The 19414-nt window shown below is 37.5% G+C and overlaps 1 protein-coding gene and 1 pseudogene across 1 annotated transcript; one reads left to right on the plus strand and one right to left on the minus strand.

The window, feature by feature from the left end:
- The first annotated feature begins 11783 nt into the window (after positions 1 to 11783).
- On the plus strand, positions 11784 to 14137 carry LOC125812136 (L-idonate 5-dehydrogenase-like). The gene is made up of 6 exons (XM_049491621.1): positions 11784 to 11970; positions 12146 to 12213; positions 12397 to 12633; positions 12791 to 13081; positions 13192 to 13379; positions 13454 to 14137. Exons 1-6 carry the CDS (start codon positions 11841 to 11843, stop codon positions 13644 to 13646), a joined length of 1107 nt encoding a protein of 368 aa, XP_049347578.1. The 5' UTR covers positions 11784 to 11840; the 3' UTR covers positions 13647 to 14137.
- Positions 14138 to 14369: 232 nt separating this feature from the next.
- Positions 14370 to 16229, minus strand: LOC125812135 (pentatricopeptide repeat-containing protein At2g22410, mitochondrial-like; annotated as a pseudogene).
- Positions 16230 to 19414: the final 3185 nt, after the last annotated feature.

Below are 19414 nucleotides of genomic sequence, written 5' to 3' on the forward strand. Positions count from 1 at the left end.
CTCAAATTTGAGTTACTAGTTGAAGTGTTTTGAGGCAAGTGACTTCTAAACTTTGTTAAACTCTTAGACTACACATGACTACTTTCCTAATTGTGTTGGGGAGTAATGGGGATTGAGGATGAGTTTTATTTGTTGATTGAAATTGTTGTAATTGAAAGATGGGGAATAAAACGAGCTAAATGTGTTATATGTGACTTGAATTTGTTGAATAAGTCATGTGATAACTGATATTGAGGGGATAGAAGAGCATGAGTAGGCTATGATTGATACAGACATTGATGTTGAGACAGATGATGTGTAATACTATGATGTGGTCGTGATATGGTTGTGATTGAGACAGACGATGTGTAATACTATGATGTGGTCGTGATATGGTTGTGATTGAGACAGATGATGTGTAATACTATGATGTGATCGTGATATGGTTGTGATTGAGACAGATATGTGTAATACTATGATGTGATCGTGATATGATTGTGATTGATGACATGTGCATATTCATTATTCATCCCATGTGTGAACTATCTGTTGCATGAGTTCTGAGACACTGATATGAGGATGGATGGATATGAGACACAGTTGAGACTAGCTCCGGCTAGAGATATATGAGATGGACTAGCTCCGGCTAGCGATTTGGATGCCGATGGGATCTGGTTCCGGCGGTGATACATGGTCCATGTGTGGCCCCCATGGGTTCTGATTTGAGTATTCAGCGCGGTCTGATTACGTCAACAGATGTGTATCTTAGGACAAGACATGCATCACGACTACATGACATCATTATTGCATTTGCATCGCATTTGACTTCATCTTTGTCTGTGGTGTGTGGATTTTTCCTATTTGCCCCTCTTCATGTGATATATGATCTATTTGCTCTTACATGAGGATATGAGGTTGATGTTGAGACACTGTTGGATATATCTGTTGATTATGAATTGTGTATAGGTTGGTTCGCTGTTAGAATGGTTTCTTTTTGTTTTGGTTTTGTTGGTTGGTCGTTGTGTGTTATAAGACGCTGTTGTTAGAATGAAGTTTTCGGTGGTTCGGTTGGGATTGAAAGGAGTTGTTTGTACTGCTAGTTTAGCTTAGTTTAGTGTTACTTTGCGAGTACCTGTTGCTTTTGGTACTCACCCTTGCTTCTACACAGTGTGTAGGTTGACAGCTCTAATCAGATCCGGCTTATTACTCATCTTCAGATTAGAGCTTCCAGACTTACTTGAGAGGTAGCGGTTCATTCCAGACGTGCCCTCAAGTTATCTATATTTACTGTTCTGTTCTATTCTAGAACTTTACTATGAGACTTGTATATTTTATTCAGATTCTGTATTAGAGGTTTGTACATGTGACAACCAATTCTGGGGTTATGTTGAGTTTATTTAAAGACTTCCGCTTATCGTTCTAACCTTATTCTTGTTTTATTAATTCCGCATCGTCGGGTTTTTGGGTGTTAGGCTTACGTGTCCGGTGGGGTTTGGGCACGTGCCATCACATCCGGTTTTGGGGTGTGACATTCCTTATTCTCCCAAGTCCCAATTATTGAAATAATACAAAACTAGAAATATGTCACTTACTTTGTATAACTATCAATCCAATTGACCATAGTGACAGCCTTGTCAATAAGACGACAGAAGCAGAAAAAGAAGCTCTCCAAGTATGTGTTTTGGTACAAAGCAAAATGTTATTCGAGAAAAATAATTTCCTAGAAAATGTTTTCTTGAAACAAGTGGATTTCTAACTTATTTTCTCATGTTTGGTTGATGAAGAGAAAATATTTTCTGGAAAATAGTTTTTAATGTTTTGGTTGGTGAATGAAAGACATTTCCAGAAAAAATCTTTTATTTTTGGCTTGAGACTAGAAAATACTCCTTAGAAAAATAATTTTTGACCGATAATCGATTAAGGATCCGACCCTAACACCCATACTAGGACATGACCTCGACGACCGTTCAAAATCCGACCCTGAGATCTGACCCATGAAAGTTAAGAAGGAGGGAGGGGGGTGAATTAAAAATTCCTTTAGTCGACTTCCTGTATGGGGCAGTCGACTCACCTGCAGGTTATTATCTGTAACGACCTGATTTCCGTTGTTATGAAAAAGCCAATTGAGAAAGAATTGGGGCTAGAAACTTTTTCGTAGTAACTTGGATTTTCCCAACCTACTCCAGATTTGGACGAAATCAGAGTCATTAAGATGTAGGGAAATCTGGTAACAATCGGTGAATCATTAATGATTTTGATTACATCAGTAGTTAGATAACTCGTTAAGAAATCCGTACGACTTTACGAAATTGAATTCGGGTGAGTAGAGCTCCCGAAATCGATCTTAGCGTAAAGGGTATTTACTGAGCGTCGTGGGTTAGAGGTGTGTTGTGAAATGAGAATTTTGGAGTTCTTGAAATAACTCTCTGTCTCGAGAATACCGCTTTGGCACTGGGTTTTGCCGCCCGACATGAATTAAAGTCGTTAATAAACTCCTAAACAACCTTATTTGGCACTTTTTCGATTTTTAGAGCTAAGGAGATGACCCAAGCGACTTCTTGACCATTTTTCACCACGTAAATGAGTTCCTTTTTAGGAGGCAGCTCTGTCATGACATCTTTCTTGAGTCCTGAAATATCAAACATGCAACAATAATATTTTAATAGATGTAAGTTACATAAATTCATGTTTCTTCTGAGGCTAAAGGTAAGGTTTTTTAACTCCCCGAATCCATTTTTCGATCTGTAGAACGTAATCTAGTGGGTCATTATCGATGGTGCAAAAAAGCCCTAAATTGGGTATTAGGATCTTGGGTTTGGTCTAGGTTTTGGGTTTGTTATATTAACCGGATAATTAGACCTTTGATTGTTAATCCTTGCATATATTGTGTTTGTATAGACTAGAACAAGCAGAAAGAATTCGGAAAGGGAAGATTCAAGTGCCTTAGGGAATTCAAGCTTGGATTCGAGGTAGGTGATGGTTGTGATTCTATGATTGTGTGATGCATGTTTGTTCTTGCTTCATTATGATATATATATATATGTATGTGAATGTTGCATTATTGATCCACACTTGTTTGTAATTGAGGATAATTGAATAATTGTATGTCATGAATCACCTCTTTGTTGTATGATGGTGAGAATATACATTGTGATTGTGATTGTGGTTTGTTGAATGAGCAGGTGTCACGACCCATATCGTTGTGATTGACACCCACACTAACAATCCGGTGGGAGAACCACTACTACAACCCAAACCCAAACAATCAATCTAAAAACTAAGGCATATAAGTCAAATACTAATATGAGATCGAATTGCCATGTTCCAGCATAATTATGAGATCGATTGCCATGTTCTGGCATAAATATGGGATCAGTTGCCACGTTTCGACATAAATATGGGATCGAATTGCCATGTTCCGGCATGCTAACTGTTTGGGTTTGGGTTCTATTAGAGGACCATTAAATTGGGTTCCGTGAAAGGACCATTGAATTGTGTTGTGTATCTACTTGTGATGAGTTCGTTCTTATCTAATGCTGATTGATATTGGAAAACGGTATGTTGCTCTAAATTGATATAAATGTGATATGTGAGAATCGTGAAGTTGTTCATTGTTCGTATATGTTAATGATATTGTATAGTTTGATATTTGCATGTGATTATATGTTGTATTGACTAATGTATGTTACACTTAGTGGGATAGCCGTGTCATCCTACTAGTACATGGTGGTTGTGTACTTATACTGCACTTGCTCTTTCTTTGTTGAGTATAGGGCATCTTCATGTGGCTATTAATAGACCTCAACTAGGTGACCGTGAGCGTGACCGGATTCAAGGGTGAGTCAGTTCTTTCAGGCTGCCATGGATCTTCTTTGTTTAAGTCCACTCTTTTCCGACTCAGACATTTGTTTATGGTGTTGTTTAGTTTCGGGGTTGTACCCCTTGTTTCTTAAACTTGTCGTTAGTAGAGTTTTGGTACATTAAATTTCAGGTTCTAGGCTAATTCTTCCACATTTGTTAGTTATTGTTGAACTTTTGTTAGAGTTTGTGGAAGCTCTATTTTCTTTCCTTAGTATTTGACTTATATGCCTTAGTTTTTAGATTGATTGCATGGTTTGGGTTGTAGTAGTGGTTCTCCCACCGGATTATTAGTGTGGGTGCCAATCACGACGATCTGGGTCGTGACAAAGTTGGTATCAGAGTCTAGGTTCGTTGATCTCATTGTACCAAAATGAGTCTAGTAGAGTCTTGCGAAACGGTACGATGTCGTCCGTAATTTTCTTCGAGAGGCTATAGGACTTTAAGAAAAACTCACTTATTTCTACTTCTTCGTGCTATGACTTGAATCCAATTGGTATTTGGGTGATACAAATTGGTATCTTTCTTCCTTCACTCTATGGTCCAAACTAGAACAATAAAAATGGTAACACCATCACTAGCAAGAGAGGATGTGTATAGACTATCGACAGTTGAATAGGGTCGCCATTCGGAACAAGTATCCACTGCCTCGGATGGAGGATCTTTTTTATTAGTTGCAAGGTGCATCGGTTTTCTCTAAGATTGATTTAAGGTCTGGTTACCATCAGTTAAAGATTGAGGCAGTTAAGAATTGGGTTCAACCAAGTTTTGTGATTGAAATTAGCAATTTTGTGGGGCTCGCTAGCTACTATTGTCGCTTGTGGTATGAGTTGAGTCCAATTGGTATCTCCCGATTCTAATTAGTATCTCAACAAAGTGAAATAGACGTTGTAGTTCTAGCTGAAGGGACACAAGCAAGTTAATTGAAACTGAGAAGGTTCAATTGGTATCTGGCCTTAGGGACCGTATAAGGCATGGCTGATGGTCATTTATGGAACGAACTAATTAAAGAAATTAAACTTATCTGTGAGTTGTAAATTGGAACGATGAATGTGTGCTTTTAGTTGTCGAAAATTAACTATGAATGTGAAGGGTGTATTACTTGAATGCTTTGATATGATTATATGCCCAGTATTGCTTGTCTGAATGTTGATATGTGCAATGTGCTGGCCTAAATGTTGAAATTGTGCCAGTTGTAATCGCTTGAGTATCGTGGAACTTGTTGTGAAAAGAAAGTCATCCCGAGGTTAGGTGCAAGGGTCTAGATAAATTATGATGTAGTTCGTAAGCGATAAATATGTACGTGCGTTGCAACCAACTGATAACCGTGTGAGAATTTGGATGTATCATGGGGATATGTGTGTGGTAGTGTTGAATCGATGTAAATAGATTTTAAAGTGCGTACTTCGTTGGGTTGATCGGGGATAGACAATGATTGTCCTAGCTAAGGGTTTTTCTCTAAAAATGCATGTGTTATAGCTGGGAACCTTTGGGGGAAATTGGGAAAGAAAAGAACCTAGAAAATTGTTGACAATGGTTTTGTTTCCGTTGAGGCCGCTGGGGCGGGATTTTTCCCGCCACGGTGAGGCCACCAGGGCGGAATTTCTTCCGCCAGAGCGGGACAGGGAGGACAGAATCTCAGCCCTGTCTTTCCTGTTTTTCCTAGTCACAATTTTAGAACTTGAATTGTACCCATACTAACACCCGCGATCTAGTTCAGTGTTCAACAATTAGATATAGGTTATAAGGTGTGTTTAAATTATGGAGAACCTGGGCATATGAGGAGGAAATCAACGAGGCCATAGAGGCCGGGGAAATGGTAATGCAGGTAGAGGATTAGTGCAGTCAGGCGATAAGGTTACCCGTCAAGATGACAGGGCTCAATTATATGTTTTTCTAGGCAAAATCGAGTTTTAGGTGTGATGCATTGGTCACTAGTGCTACTTTTGTTTGTGCCCATATGGCTATTGTTTCGAGTGATATGGGTTATTCTTATTCGTACGTGTCAGATTAATTGCCTTGAGATTTGATGTGGTTTGTGATATACTTGATGCCCTCATCCATGTTTCTACCCTAGTTGAAGAGTCAGTCATAGTCATCCTTGTATATCGTGTTTGTCCTGTTGCGTTTATGGATTAGATTTGGGTTGATTTGGTTATACTGGATATGACTAATTTGATATAATCTTAGGCATGACTTGGTTGTCCCCCTATTATACCGGGCGTAATTGTAGTACTAAGTCGGTAACTTTAGAGATCCCCGTTAGGGAAAAGTTAGAGTGGGAAAGAGGTACAAGCCTAAGTCAGCTAAGGTCATATCTTTCGTGCGGGGTAAAAAACTGGTGGGGAAGGATTGATTGACGTAATTGGTTCATATTCGGGATGCTGAGGTCGAATCCCCTTTATTGAGTCTATTCCTAGGGTGTCAGAGTTGAGAGAGCTTAAGGCTCAAATCCAAGAGCGTCTTGATAAAGGATTCATCCGTCCTACTGTTCCCAAGTGCGGTGCTCCTGTCTTGTTTGATAAGAAGAAGGAGGATAGTATGATTTTATCTTAATCTATAAGGGAGTGGATTAATACCAAAATGACAAGCTTATGGATAAAGAAAGTCCCAATGTGTATTCCTGAGTGAAGGAAATTGAAGATTTTAGTAAGAAAGTGTGTACTAAGATTGGGTTGGTCCTTTAAATTTGATGAGTTACCTGAGTTTGAGGTGTCTTGTTAATGAAATGTTGGCTTCATAGTGATAGTCAGGGCTAACTGAGCATAATGGTAATAAGAGTTCGCGATGAATTGTAATGGGATGCAATTATATAATGGCATTGTTGATTAAGCGAATTTTTTATAGTAATTACGACTTGCGAGTATCTAAGGTTGTGATTTTCTAATATTTGGTGAGTAACGTGGTTGTTTGGAAAGTTTTAACAGGTGGTAGGACACCATTTGAATAGAAATTAAAGAGCTAGAGGCATAATGAAGAAAAATGTTGGGATGTAGTACAGCCTTTAGAGAGAGGCTAGAGTAAGAAATTTTTATTTGATTCTTAAGACTAAAGAGTTATCTTTAGAGGAGTAGATAATTGGGTTCAGAGATGCGTGATTTCATCTGTTTTGTTGTGGCTATGGTAATAGTGTCACAAGTATGTCAGATTGGTTAAAAACTATCGAAAAAGACTTGAGAAAAGAGTGTGCGGACATTAGCTGGAGTGTGATGACAAGTGTTTGGTTTTGTTTTTGAGTCTAGTAATGAGTATGATTGAAATTTTAGCAAAATATATGGTAAGATCGATGGAGATGCGATCCATGATAAGCGAAGATCCATGAATTCGTAAAAATCTTCGAGGTATAAGCTAATGTTGATAGTTAAGGGGATTGTGTTATACAGTTGAATTTACAATCCAAATTTTTCATTAAAAGTTTACATTCGTGGTTATATTTTTTTCAAGGTATGAATTTCAAGGTGAAGAATGATCAATTGTATCAGGTATTGAGCATTTGAAAAGACTTTCACCTGGGTTGAGTCGTAAAGTTGATTACTATTGATTGTTAAGTACCTAAGAAAGGTTTTCATGTAAAAGTGTTGGTTTAGAGTGAGATTAATGGTCGGAGTATTTATGATGGTTGTTAGTGTTGTGAGTATGATTCACTAGCTATGCTCTAGTGTGTTTTCACTTTTGTGGGTGGATCCCTAGTGGTGAATCAGGGGTACCAAATCCTGCGATGTTCTCTTGGTTGAGTAGAAAGATTGGGAAGTTTTGGTTATTTCGAATGACATAATTGGTGTTGTCTTAGAGTTGTTAAAGTATTTTAGTGGTTCTAGATGTACCACCTTATGAGAATTTATAGAGAAGCTACCATGCGCATTTGTGGTTGTCTGGCAATCTTTATATTTCTCTAGTCGTCGAGGTCATGTACCGTTTATGTATGGTTGAATGTGGGGATCATTGGGTCCAATTCTACTGTTCTTAAGAGGTAATCTACAATTACTAAATCTAACATTTCGATAGTGATGTTGGAGGGGTTGTATGCTTGGGCATATCCCTCACTGAGTATATAATTTCTAAAGATCAAATTTGTTATAACTTAAGCTCATGGGAATTTATGTTGTGGGATTGAGATATTGTTAAGAACTATGATTGTTTGGGTATTATGAGTGTGTGTTGGTTGGTTCAGGTCCACCTCTAATTGTAGCGAGTATTGATTTAGAATTTTATAATGGTTATGTGATAAAGGATTCGTCCTGATGTTTATGTCAAGATCTTTGATAACATATGGCAGAGGTGTGTACAATCAACTTTGGTGGTTGTTGGGAATCGTTTTGTTGTTAGTGAAGTTTACATACAACAATATTTATCACTCGAGGGTTGAGATGACTTTATTGACGCATTGTAAGGGAGGATGTGTAGGTATTCAATTGGTTGGTTTAAGGTTGGAGATGTGAAACCCTTAAAGGGTAATGAGATTCGGTAAGAAGGGCATGTGATACAAGTATCCCCAGTAATTCGACGATTCACATACTACTCTACCCTTACTTTAGCCAGTCTTTCCTAGTTGATCACTCGGGGATGAGAGATGGGTAAATTGGTATCCATTGTAATGACCTAATTTCAGTCGTTATGGAAAAGCAAATTTAGAAAGAATTGGGGCCAGAAACTTTTTCGTAGTAACTTGGATTTTCCCAACCTAGTCCAGATTTGGACAAAATTGGAGTCATTAAGGTGTAGGGAAATCTGGTAACAATCGGGTGAATTATTTATGATTTTGATTACATCAGTAGTTAGATAACTTGTTAAGGAATCCGTACTACTTTATGAAATTGAATTCTGGCAAGTAGAGCTTCCGAAATCAAACTTAGCGTAAAGGGTATTTACTGAGCGTCGTGGGTTAGAGGTGTGTTGTGAAATGAAAGTTTTGGAATACTTGAAAAAACTCTCTGTCTCGAGAATGCCGCTTTGGCGCTGGGTTTTGCCTTTTTGGCGGGTGGTGGCCACTGTGGCGGGCTCAATGCGAATTAAAGTCGTTAATAAACGCATAAACAACCTTATTTGGTACTTTTTGATTTTTAGAGCTAAGGAGACGACCCAAGCGACTTCTTGACCGTTTTCACCATTCTTGAGGCTAAAGGTAAGGTTTTAACTCCCCGAATCCATTTTTCGATCCGTAGAACGTAATCTAGTGGGTCATTATCGATGAGGGAGGGTTTAGATCTAGAATTTATTGTGCAAAAATCCCTAAATTGGGTATTAGGATCTTGGGTTTGGTCTAGGGTTATTGGGTTTGTTATAATCCGGATAATTAGACCTTTGATTGTTAATCCTTGCATATAAATTATTATTTGTAGACCTAGAACAAACGGAAAGAATTCGAAAAGGGAAGATTCAAGTGCCTTAGGGGATTCAAGCTTGGATTCGAGACAGGTGATGATTGTGATTCAATGATTGTGTGATGTATGCTTGTTCTTGCTTTATTATGATACATGTATGTATGTGAATGTTGCATTATTGATCACACTTGTTGTAATTGAGGATAATTGAATAATTGTATGCCATGAATCAGCTCTTATTGTATGATTGTGGGAATATACATTGTGATTATGATTGTGGTTTGTTGAATGGGCGGGTGTCACAATCCGACACACTAACTGGATCGGTTGCCATGTTCTGGCATATATATGGGATCGGTTGCCACGTTTCGGCATAACGAACTTGGATCGGATTGCCATATTCCGGCATAATTATGGGATCGGTTGTCATGTTCCGGCATAAATATGGAATCGGTTGCCACGTTCCGGTATAAATATGGGATCGGATTGCCACGTTTCGGCATGCTAACTGTTTGGGTTTGAGTTCCATGAGAGGACCATTGAATTGTGTTGTGTACCTACTTGTGATGAGTTCGTTCTTATCTAATGATGATTGATATTGGAAGACGATATGTTGCTCTAAATTGTTATAACTGTGATATGTGAGAATCGTGAAGTTGTTCATTGTTCGTATATGTTGATGATATTGTATATGTTCGATATGTGCATGTGATTATATTGTTGTATTGACTAATGTATGTTATACTTAGTAGGATAGCCGCGTGATCCTACCAGTACACGGTGGTTGTGTACTGATACTGCACTTGCTCTTTCTTTGTTAAGTACAAGGCATCTTCAGGTGGCTATTGATAGACCTCAGCTAGGTAACTATGAGTGTGACTGGATTCAAGGGTGAGTCACTTCTTTCAGGCTGCCATGGATCTTCCTTGTTTAAGTCCACTCTTTTCGGACTCATACTTTTGTTTAAGGTGTTGTTTAGTTTCGGGGTTGTACCCCTTGTTCTTAGAGTTGTCGTTAGTAGAGTTTTGGTATATTTACTTTCAGTTCTAGGTTAATTCTTCTGCATTTGTTAGTTATTGTTGAACTTTTGTTAGAGTTTATGGAAACTCTATTTTTTATCCTTAGTATTTGACTTATATGCCTTAGTTTTTAGATTGATTGCTTGGTTTGGGTTGTAGTAGTGGTTCTTCCACCGGATTGTTAGTGTGGGTGCCAATCACGGCTGTCTGGATAGTGACAGTATAAAATAAGAGTAAATGTAGAAAGTAAATTGAGACAAAATATTTTATATTGGTTCGAAACACCAATGTGGTGCCTACTTTCAGTCCCCTTGAGCTTCAAGGGTTTTCTTTAGTGCTTGAAGAGAACAGTGGTTGTACAGTGAGTTTAATCAGAGTTTCCATCTTGACACGACCTCTACTTGTATAACCTACACTTAGTATCTTTCCTTCTCTTTTTCGTTTTCAATTGTTCATTCAAAGTGTACAAAGCTTTATGAAAGATGAAAGAATATTACAATATAAGTTCAAGTGAAGTTGCGCACTTTCAGCTATTGATCCGGGTCTTTATTTATATGCTAAGTAGTGCGATGATTTTATCTCTAATAGGAAAACCCAACGGAGTTTCCTTCAATCAAGGATTTGTAACGTTTCCTTGATTGAGTGTGTCTTTTCCTAGATTAGGTTACAACACTCAAACCTCTGCCTTGAAACAAAGTTTGGTGTGAATCTTGGCTTATTGCTCAGAATCACAGTGTGATCTTCCTTGATCTACTTGCCATCTTGATTGTCTGACTTTTGCATTTTCCTTTTTGGCTTCATGCGAATTGATGTGGTCTTTAAGTTGGATTGATTTATGATTGAGTCAATCTTTTAGATTGATTTGATTGAGTCAATCTATCTCCTTGGTTGATGTTGCTGATTTGTATTAGTATCCAGAATTCATCTGCCTCCTTGGGTGAAGCTGTTGATCCATATCATTCTCCAGATCTTGTTCCTTGATTCCCTGCGATATGAATTCAACTTGTCATTATTCAGAATATCACGAGTTAACAACCCAAACTTCCGACCCTAAAATAGTTGTTGAAAATAATTTTTTTTGAAAAAATTGACCGGGGGGGGGGGGGGGGGGGAGGGGGTGGTAGGGGTTGGGTGAAGTAAAAAAATCTGAAAATTTGAAATATTATTCAAAATAAGTTTTGATTTTTTTGGTTTTTTTTTGGGGGGCGGGGGCTGGTTTGGAGGTAGGGTGTAAAAAAATATTTGAAATTAAATTTTATTTTTTTCCGGATGGTGAGGGTCGGGCATAGGGTACGGGGGTATGGTAAGAAAAAAGATACTATTGTAATTTAAGGATGTAACAGAGTTTTGAAAAATGTTTTCCTTAATTTTTTAAGGGAAATAATTTTCTTTAAATTTGAGAAAAATAAGTTGATTTGGAAAATATTTTTCAAAAGATTTAATCTAGCAAACATAAGAAAATTGGAATACCAAACACACCTCAAGTCTCAAAGTTTCTGCTTTGACGTCCATTTCACTACTTCTTTCTTTAACAAAAGAAGACAACTACTAATCTCACATGGCAAGATATTTATCCTTCTTGCAGTGTCATTTAACTGAAGGTAAATTGAAAAGTTTTAAAATTAATAACTCAGTCTTTGTGACATTGTGGCAGTGGGTAAGAATGGCGACCAAGACACATCTATCAGACGGTGAAGTAGATCAATACAGTGTAACAGAAGAAGAGAACTTGGCAGTTTGGCTTCTTGCTATCAAAACACTTCGGATTCAGCCCTTTAATCTCCCATCTCTTGGTTCGTATTTCTGTTTTTGCTTGTACATCTGTCTTCCTTTCTTTCTTCTTCTCTCAACTACAAAAAATCATGCAATTAATGGAACTATGCTGAGCTCCTTTATGACTTTTTCACCTGAGAAATCTGTCTTGATTCTACTTGCGCATCAATTTATTTGTTTTGTCATGTTAATTAGGTCCTTATGATGTCAAGATTCGCATTAAAGCTGTTGGTATATGTGGAAGTGATATCCATCACTTTAAGGTAAGTTTCGACTGAATAATAGTCAAAAGAAAAATTATAACAGCACCTAGCCGCTTGAACCTAGTTTCCCATGACTTGATTGATTACTAGACCACACACGCCCTTAAGATTAATGATAGTAATTGTTAAGGTACTTGTTTTAGATTACTGCGTTGTAACATTAGTTTCAACATGACTCTCCAGAATATGAGAGTAGCTAATTTCGTGGTTAAAAAGCCAATGGTACTTGGCCATGAGTGTGCTGGAATTGTAGAACAAGTTGGTAGCCAAGTGAAGTTTCTGATGATCGGTGATCGTGTAGCTTTGGAACCTGGTATTAGTTGCAGGCAGTGTCAACTATGCAAAGACGGTCGCTACAATCTCTGCCGTAATATGAAGTTCTTTGGCTCTCCTCCAACAAATGGTGCTTTAGCCAACCAGGTAACATCTCTACTCCATCTTTTCTCAAACTAGAAAAAGATGAGAATTTGCTCAGAGCAATCTGGGTGTTTGAACCAAGAAGAGCTATTGAACTTGCATAGAGCAAAGTCAGATTCAACATTTTAAATAACAAGTGTGGAATTTGTCTCTGCATCAGGTGGTGCATCCTGCAGATCTATGTTTTAAGTTACCTGATAATGTAAGCTTGGAGGAAGGTGCAATGTGTGAACCTTTGAGTGTTGGTGTCCATGCTTGCCGCCGTGCCAATGTAGGTCCTGACACCAAACTAATCAACATAGGTGCAGGACCTATTGGCCTGGTCACTATGCTGGCAGCTCGTGCTTTTGGATCACCCAAGATAGTCATCGTTGATGTGGATGATATTCGTTTATCTTTCGCGAAAGACCTGGGTGCTGATGAGATCATTAAAGTTTCTTCCATTATGCAGGTTCTCCCTTCTTTTTTACTCCTCATCAGCAGTTATTCGTATCATACCCTGGTAATCTTTTTTTTTTTATGGCAAAACATGGTATATCTCAAGCAATATTCATGTTGTAGGATGTGGAGGAGGAAGTGGTGCGAATACGTAATGCAATGGGTGGTCCTGTGGATTTGAGCTTTGATTGTGTTGGTTTCAACAAGACTATGACAACGGCTCTACAAGCCACCCGCGCCGGTGGTAAAGTATGCCTCGTTGGATTAGGCCAGAGTGAGATGACTCTCCCTCTTACTTCAGCTGCTGCAAGGTACTTGTTAAATTTCTTTCCTGAAAGAACCACTCGAAGGAGAAACTTTCAATCAGAGTTTCTTTTTGTCATAGGGAGGTGGATGTCATAGGCATTTTCAGATACCGAAATACATGGCCGCTCTGCATTGAACTTCTGAGAACTGGGGAAATAGATGTGAAGCCTCTCATAACCCACAGGTATAACTTTACTCAAGAGGGTGTGGATGAAGCCTTTGAGACCAGTTCTTGCGGCGGAAATGCTATCAAGGTCATGTTCAACCTGTAGCTGAATAGAAATTTCTGGCAGTGTGCCTAAACTCAAAATTGGTATCAGATGTTTGTGAGAATGAATATTCCTACCCCCTCCAAAATAAAACTTGAATGCTGCAGAAAGGATAATATGCACATGATTACATGAATAATGCAAAGCTATTGATCATTCATACAGTATGTGATGCAGAAATATACAGACTACAGTATAACTGAAATAGTAATGAAGGAATCAACAAGATCTTTGCAGCTTCATACCTTGCGATTCTGCTGCTATAGCTACATTCAGAGTCTTCTAAGCAGTATGCTCTAAGCCTCCGACCATCATTCCAATTTTAAAATGTTAGATGCGGCACAGAGGCAATAGTAACTTGAGATTTAAAAATACAAAGAGCACAAGACTGGTATCATATTTGCAGTATACACCAAATATGACACGTACTAGTTACAACAACCATCTATGCCCCAAGGTAGCTGAGATCATAAATACAATTTTGTACTTCACGATCAAACTTAATAAGTTCTTTAGGTGTCAAACAGCAATCTGTATCTGTATTGGAAGTTTGGAACCTTCATCTTTATAGTGCTGAAGATGAGCAAACCTAACTCATGCGTAAGTTGGCAACTCATATTAAGTTTTTCTTTATCCAAAAGGGCAGCTAGAGATTAGTAAGTCTTGCTCACATGATATTCACTTCAGTTTCACGTAACCGGTATGCTGGATCTCGTGATAATCTATGCAAATAGTACCATGTGAAAGAAACCTTTGTTTCAGGTACTTTACATTTCCAAGACGTGGTTCATTGAATGCTAGACAATCGCATCTACTTCAATTGAACTCCAGCCTAGTGGCCTCTGTACTGCACCCTCATCCATCAATTGCCTTATTTTCATCGCATCGTCCCACCTCTCTGCAGTGGCGTAAGTGCTTGATGACAGAACATAATTACCACCATTATCAGGATCTAATTGAAGAAGTTTGTTTGCAGCAATTTCAGCCAGAACCAGATTACCGTGGAGTTTACAAGCACTAAGCAACATTCTCCACAAAACCACATCTGCCGCCATAGGCATAAGATTTATAAACTCAAATGCTCTATTTAAATTACCAGATCGGCAAAACAAATCAACAATACATCCATAATGCTTCATTTCTGGCACCAATCCGTGATGTTTTTCCATACTCTCGAAGTATTCCAAACCTTTGTCCACCAAACCTGCATGAGCACAAGCAAGTAGTACGCCAATAAAAGTACCATGAGTTGGCTTACAACCTTCTCTTAACATCTGCGAGAAGAGCTGAATAGCATTATCATGAAATCCATTCACTGCAAGGCCAGAGATTATCGAAGTCCAAGAAACAATATCCTTTTTCCTCATGCTCAAAAACACTTCCAAGGCTGTATTAACAGATCCACATTTGCAGTACATATCCACCAGTGCATTCCCCACGTAAATATCCATTTTAATGTCATGCTGACAAACATAATCATGTACTGCCTTACCCACATCAAATGTACCTAAACGTGCACAAGCAGAAAGCACACTAGCAACTGTGACTTCATCAGGCTTAACCCTAATTGCCATCATCTCTTGGAAAAGTGCAATAGCGTCTGAAGATCGATTAGCTTGGCAATATCCTGTGATCATAGAAGTCCAAGAAATCACATCTCTGTTGGGCATCTTATCAAAAAGTTCCCTTGCAGCCGTTAAATCCCCTGCTTTAGCATACCCCATTATCATGGCATTCCATGAAACCACATTTTTCTCCTCCATCTCAGCAAAAACTTCTTCAGCTAAGATAACTAATCCACGTCTACCATACATATCAATCAATGTATTTCCCAAGTATACATCAATTCTCACACAACTATCCCCTATATACTTCGCCACAAAATCCGCAGTGTCAAAATCCCCTAAATAGCTACAAGCTAGTAGTACTTTCACCAAAGTCACTGCGTCCGCCTTCACATTTTCTGCCTGCATAGAAGCAAAAAGACCCAATACTTTATGATATCTATTACATTGACTATACCCACAAATCAATGAGTTCCATGATACTAAGTCTCTCTCAGACATTTGATCAAACACCTTTCCAGCACCAACTAAATCACCACAAGAACCATACATATAAATCAAAGCATTACAGACATACAAGTAGGACTGATACCCAAGTTTCAGAACATTAACATGAACTGCACGTCCAAGTACAATATCTGAAAGCTGTAAAACAAGCCTTAAAGATGAAAATGAAAGTGAGGTTATTTCCAGGGAATCCTTGTTGACGCATTCTGTCATACATGTGGAGTGCTTCAATGGGTCGATGACTCTTAGACAACCCACGAATCATGTAATTCCAAATTGGCAATGTTGGTCGTTCAGTTTGATTAAAAGCAACAAGGGCCTTGTGTAGAGACGTCGGAAAGAGAGAGTAGAATCTAATAACGTCTGAAATAACAAAAGGGTCAGAGTGTTTTTGAGTTCTGATGAGATGAGCATGAAGCTCTTTGGCGGACGCAATGGAGTTTGAACTCTTCAAGTATGGCGCTGCTTTTTGGAGAGGGGAGGAGGTGGACGAAAATGGTCTTGACAGTTTCATGAATATTTTGTTGGATTATAACTCCAATTTCTCGTGAGCTTCCACAAATCTTTTTTGTTGGTTAAGACTTATACCTATTATTTTTTTTAATTTTCGAGTATCATACCGCCAAAGAAGCCTTGAGAAGGAACCTGAAATAGTCTATTGATCATCCTATAAAGTTTCATGGTCATAAGGATGAATCTCAGTTAATGTCAATATAGTAGGATTGTTTCAAGTGATGATTGATTTAATATTTCGTTTAGAGGAAATACACAATTACCCCATTGAACTTATTCATTTTTTTTAAGTAGACATCTTAATTTTACGGGGGTTCTATTACCCCACGAAACCATCCAAAAGCACAATAAATACATCATTTTTTCACCATCAGTGCTCTCAATCCAAGAGCGTGTGCCACACCTCCAACCCATTTAACAAAGGCCGGGTTTTATCCTAACCCATTCATTTTTTAACCCATAACCCAAACCCTAAGAAATTTCCAACCCATTTCACTTTCACCTACCCTCGTCTCTCTCTCTTTGACCGATCAAAACCCTAAGAAACTTCATGAGGCAAAGTTAGTTGGTAACATTGTTGGTTGAAATTTGTTGAATAGTGGTGTCGGAACAAAGAAGTGAAGGCTCATAGGTTAGTTATTTGAAAAATCTTTGAGAAAAAGTTTATTTTACATTGTAAGTGAATTTTGTAGTGATTAGTCGTTAGTTTATTTTACATTGTTTGATGCGTATTTCGTTTGTCTTGCATTTGACATCTCTCCCTCAAAACCTTAGGAAATTGATTTCACAGATTTTAAACAAAAAAAATAATTAAAATGAGAAATTGCAGATCTCCAATGGCTAACAATGGAGAATTTTGGGAAGGTGATCTATTTAATGAAGAAGCTAATTCAAATTGGGAATGCCACATGGCGTTTTAACATTGGTTGGATGTTGTTTTTTTATTTCTTGACGCGCCCAACCTGCGTGACAACACTGATGTGTTTGAAACGGGTCAAAATGATGTATTTATTGTGCTTTTGGATGGTTTCGTGGTGTAATAGGACCCCCGCAAACTTAAGGTGTCTACTTAAAAAAAGGATACAAGTTCCATGGGGTAATTATGTATTTCCTCTTTCGTTTAAAACCAGTGTTTATCGCATCGCCACAGTTTTGTAGATGTATCTTCATTTTTATAGTCAAATGAATTATTGTAATCTCTAAGAGAGAGTAATATAGTATTGCTCTCCCTTCTCACTAAATTCCTAGAAAGAGAAAGCAACAACACTACTAATAATAGACAAGATCGATGAAGAATGAGTGTGAATATATATGAATCACTTACATATATACGAATTAGTCATTTGTTTAACCGTGGAAATATATATATATATATATATAAAAGATGAGTATGGCCCGTGATATCACGGGCCCAACATTTAACTTTGAAGTGGTTATATTTTTATGCTTTGAAAAGTCACTCTAATATAAAGCAGGTCAATACTATATTTGCAGAAAATACTACTGAATGTAGAGACTGAATTTTGAATTTTATGCTCTGAAATTACAAATAATTAAATCTACTTAATTTATTAGCAAAGTATATCAATTCCCGCACCATCAAACTCCCGTAGTAATTAAGAATTGGAGTTATTGGACAGAGGAAAAATGCAATATGCTCGATAACACTATTCTTACAATGAAAGATCTAACAAAATGTGACTAAAAATGTTACACTATTGCCATGATTCAACACCATTTTGTCAATGTCAAATGATACAAAAATGAAAATTTTGGTCCGTAATCTTGTTACTTTTATGTTAATGAATGAAAGCCAGCACTAAAGAGACATATTTATCTTAGAGAATTAGATTTTCTATAAGGTAAAAAAAAAATCCTCTATAGCAACTTACAATATGGAAATGATATGAAAAGTGATTTACCTTATCATTTTTCTTTGGACAATCTCATGGAATAATCACTTTTTTTCCCACAAATAATAATTAAGCTTTTCAATTGTACTTAATTCCTTTTCCAAAACTATTAAGGGCTCGTTTGGTGTGAGGTATAATAACAAATAGTCCCGGGATTAAATTATAGTACCGCTTATTTTGTTGTTTGGTTGGCAAGTTCGGGATAACTTATCCCGGGATTAATAATTAGTACCGGGATAAGTTATCCCTTCCTTGGGTGGTATAGTAATCCCGGGATAACTTATCCGGGATAAAATAGGTAAATGACAAAATGTCTCTTTCAACCCTTTTGTTATATCACTTTTTACATTAATGAAGGGTATTTTTGTAAACAAATAAATTGTTCTTAAAATTTATTATTTTGAATACAACAAACCAAACACTCAATAAAATAATCCCAACACAACTTATCCCATCATAACTAATCCCAACATAACTTATCCCATAATTATCCCATCATAACTCATTTTCAAACCAAACGACCCTAACTGTTCCTTTCTTGTTATATACAACCAAAACTTTATATTCTGCAAAACACAACTGATTCCAATCATCTTTATTAGCACTCAAAAAGTCAAGTGCTGGGGTAAAGTAGTAGTAGTAGTACTTTTTGCTATTTAAACAAAGCACTAATTTTTTATTTGATATTTACATTGAGAGAAAAATTCAAAAAATAGTATTAATAAAGTAAGTTATAATGATTGGATTTCATAATATCATTCAAGAACATAGTCGAGGTAATGATCTGGCATAGTTATGGCTTGATACTCTTGATTTCAAGATCTTTGCCATTTGATTTTGTATTTTCCTACAAACTTTTTCCAATTCTAGCACTCTCCATTGCATACCTTGTAAATGTTCTTTGAGCTTCTCATTCTCAATTGAAAGATCCAGCTTTCCTGCGTATAACACGATATGCTGATCTTTGGTTTCCTGATTGGTTTCTTGAAGCAAGCTTTAGAGCTTCACTTGCTAAGTGATGAGAGCTTGTCCAGGAGATTTTGAAGGTTTTTTATTACGAGCAAGGTGGCTACAAGCCTCAAATGACAGCTCTCGTAGCTCAGCCCACTACATACTTTCATCTTTTTGACTTCAGATAACCTTCGACCAACCTGCAATATGTCATCAATGATCAATGTTTAACCAATCAGCTAAATTTTGGAAGAATGCCTAAATATTTTACCATATTCTTGAACATGAACTTGTAGTGAACTTCTGTGTATGTATTAAGCAT

Source organism: Solanum verrucosum, unplaced genomic scaffold (assembly GCF_900185275.1).
Source record: "Solanum verrucosum unplaced genomic scaffold, falcon-dt-bn FXZP01000927.1, whole genome shotgun sequence".
Taxonomy (NCBI): domain Eukaryota; kingdom Viridiplantae; phylum Streptophyta; class Magnoliopsida; order Solanales; family Solanaceae; genus Solanum; species Solanum verrucosum.

What these genes read in the sequence shown, in the direction of transcription:
- LOC125812136 (XM_049491621.1), top strand. Translation starts at nt 11,841, where the DNA reads ATGGCGACCAAGACACATCTATCAGACGGTGAAGTAGATCAATACAGT. An exon ending in CTTTAATCTCCCATCTCTTG is followed by an intron (nt 11,971 to 12,145) that starts GTTCGTATTTCT and finishes CATGTTAATTAG; the next exon opens with GTCCTTATGATGTCAAGATT. An exon ending in AAGTTTCTTCCATTATGCAG is followed by an intron (nt 13,082 to 13,191) that starts GTTCTCCCTTCT and finishes TTCATGTTGTAG; the next exon opens with GATGTGGAGGAGGAAGTGGT.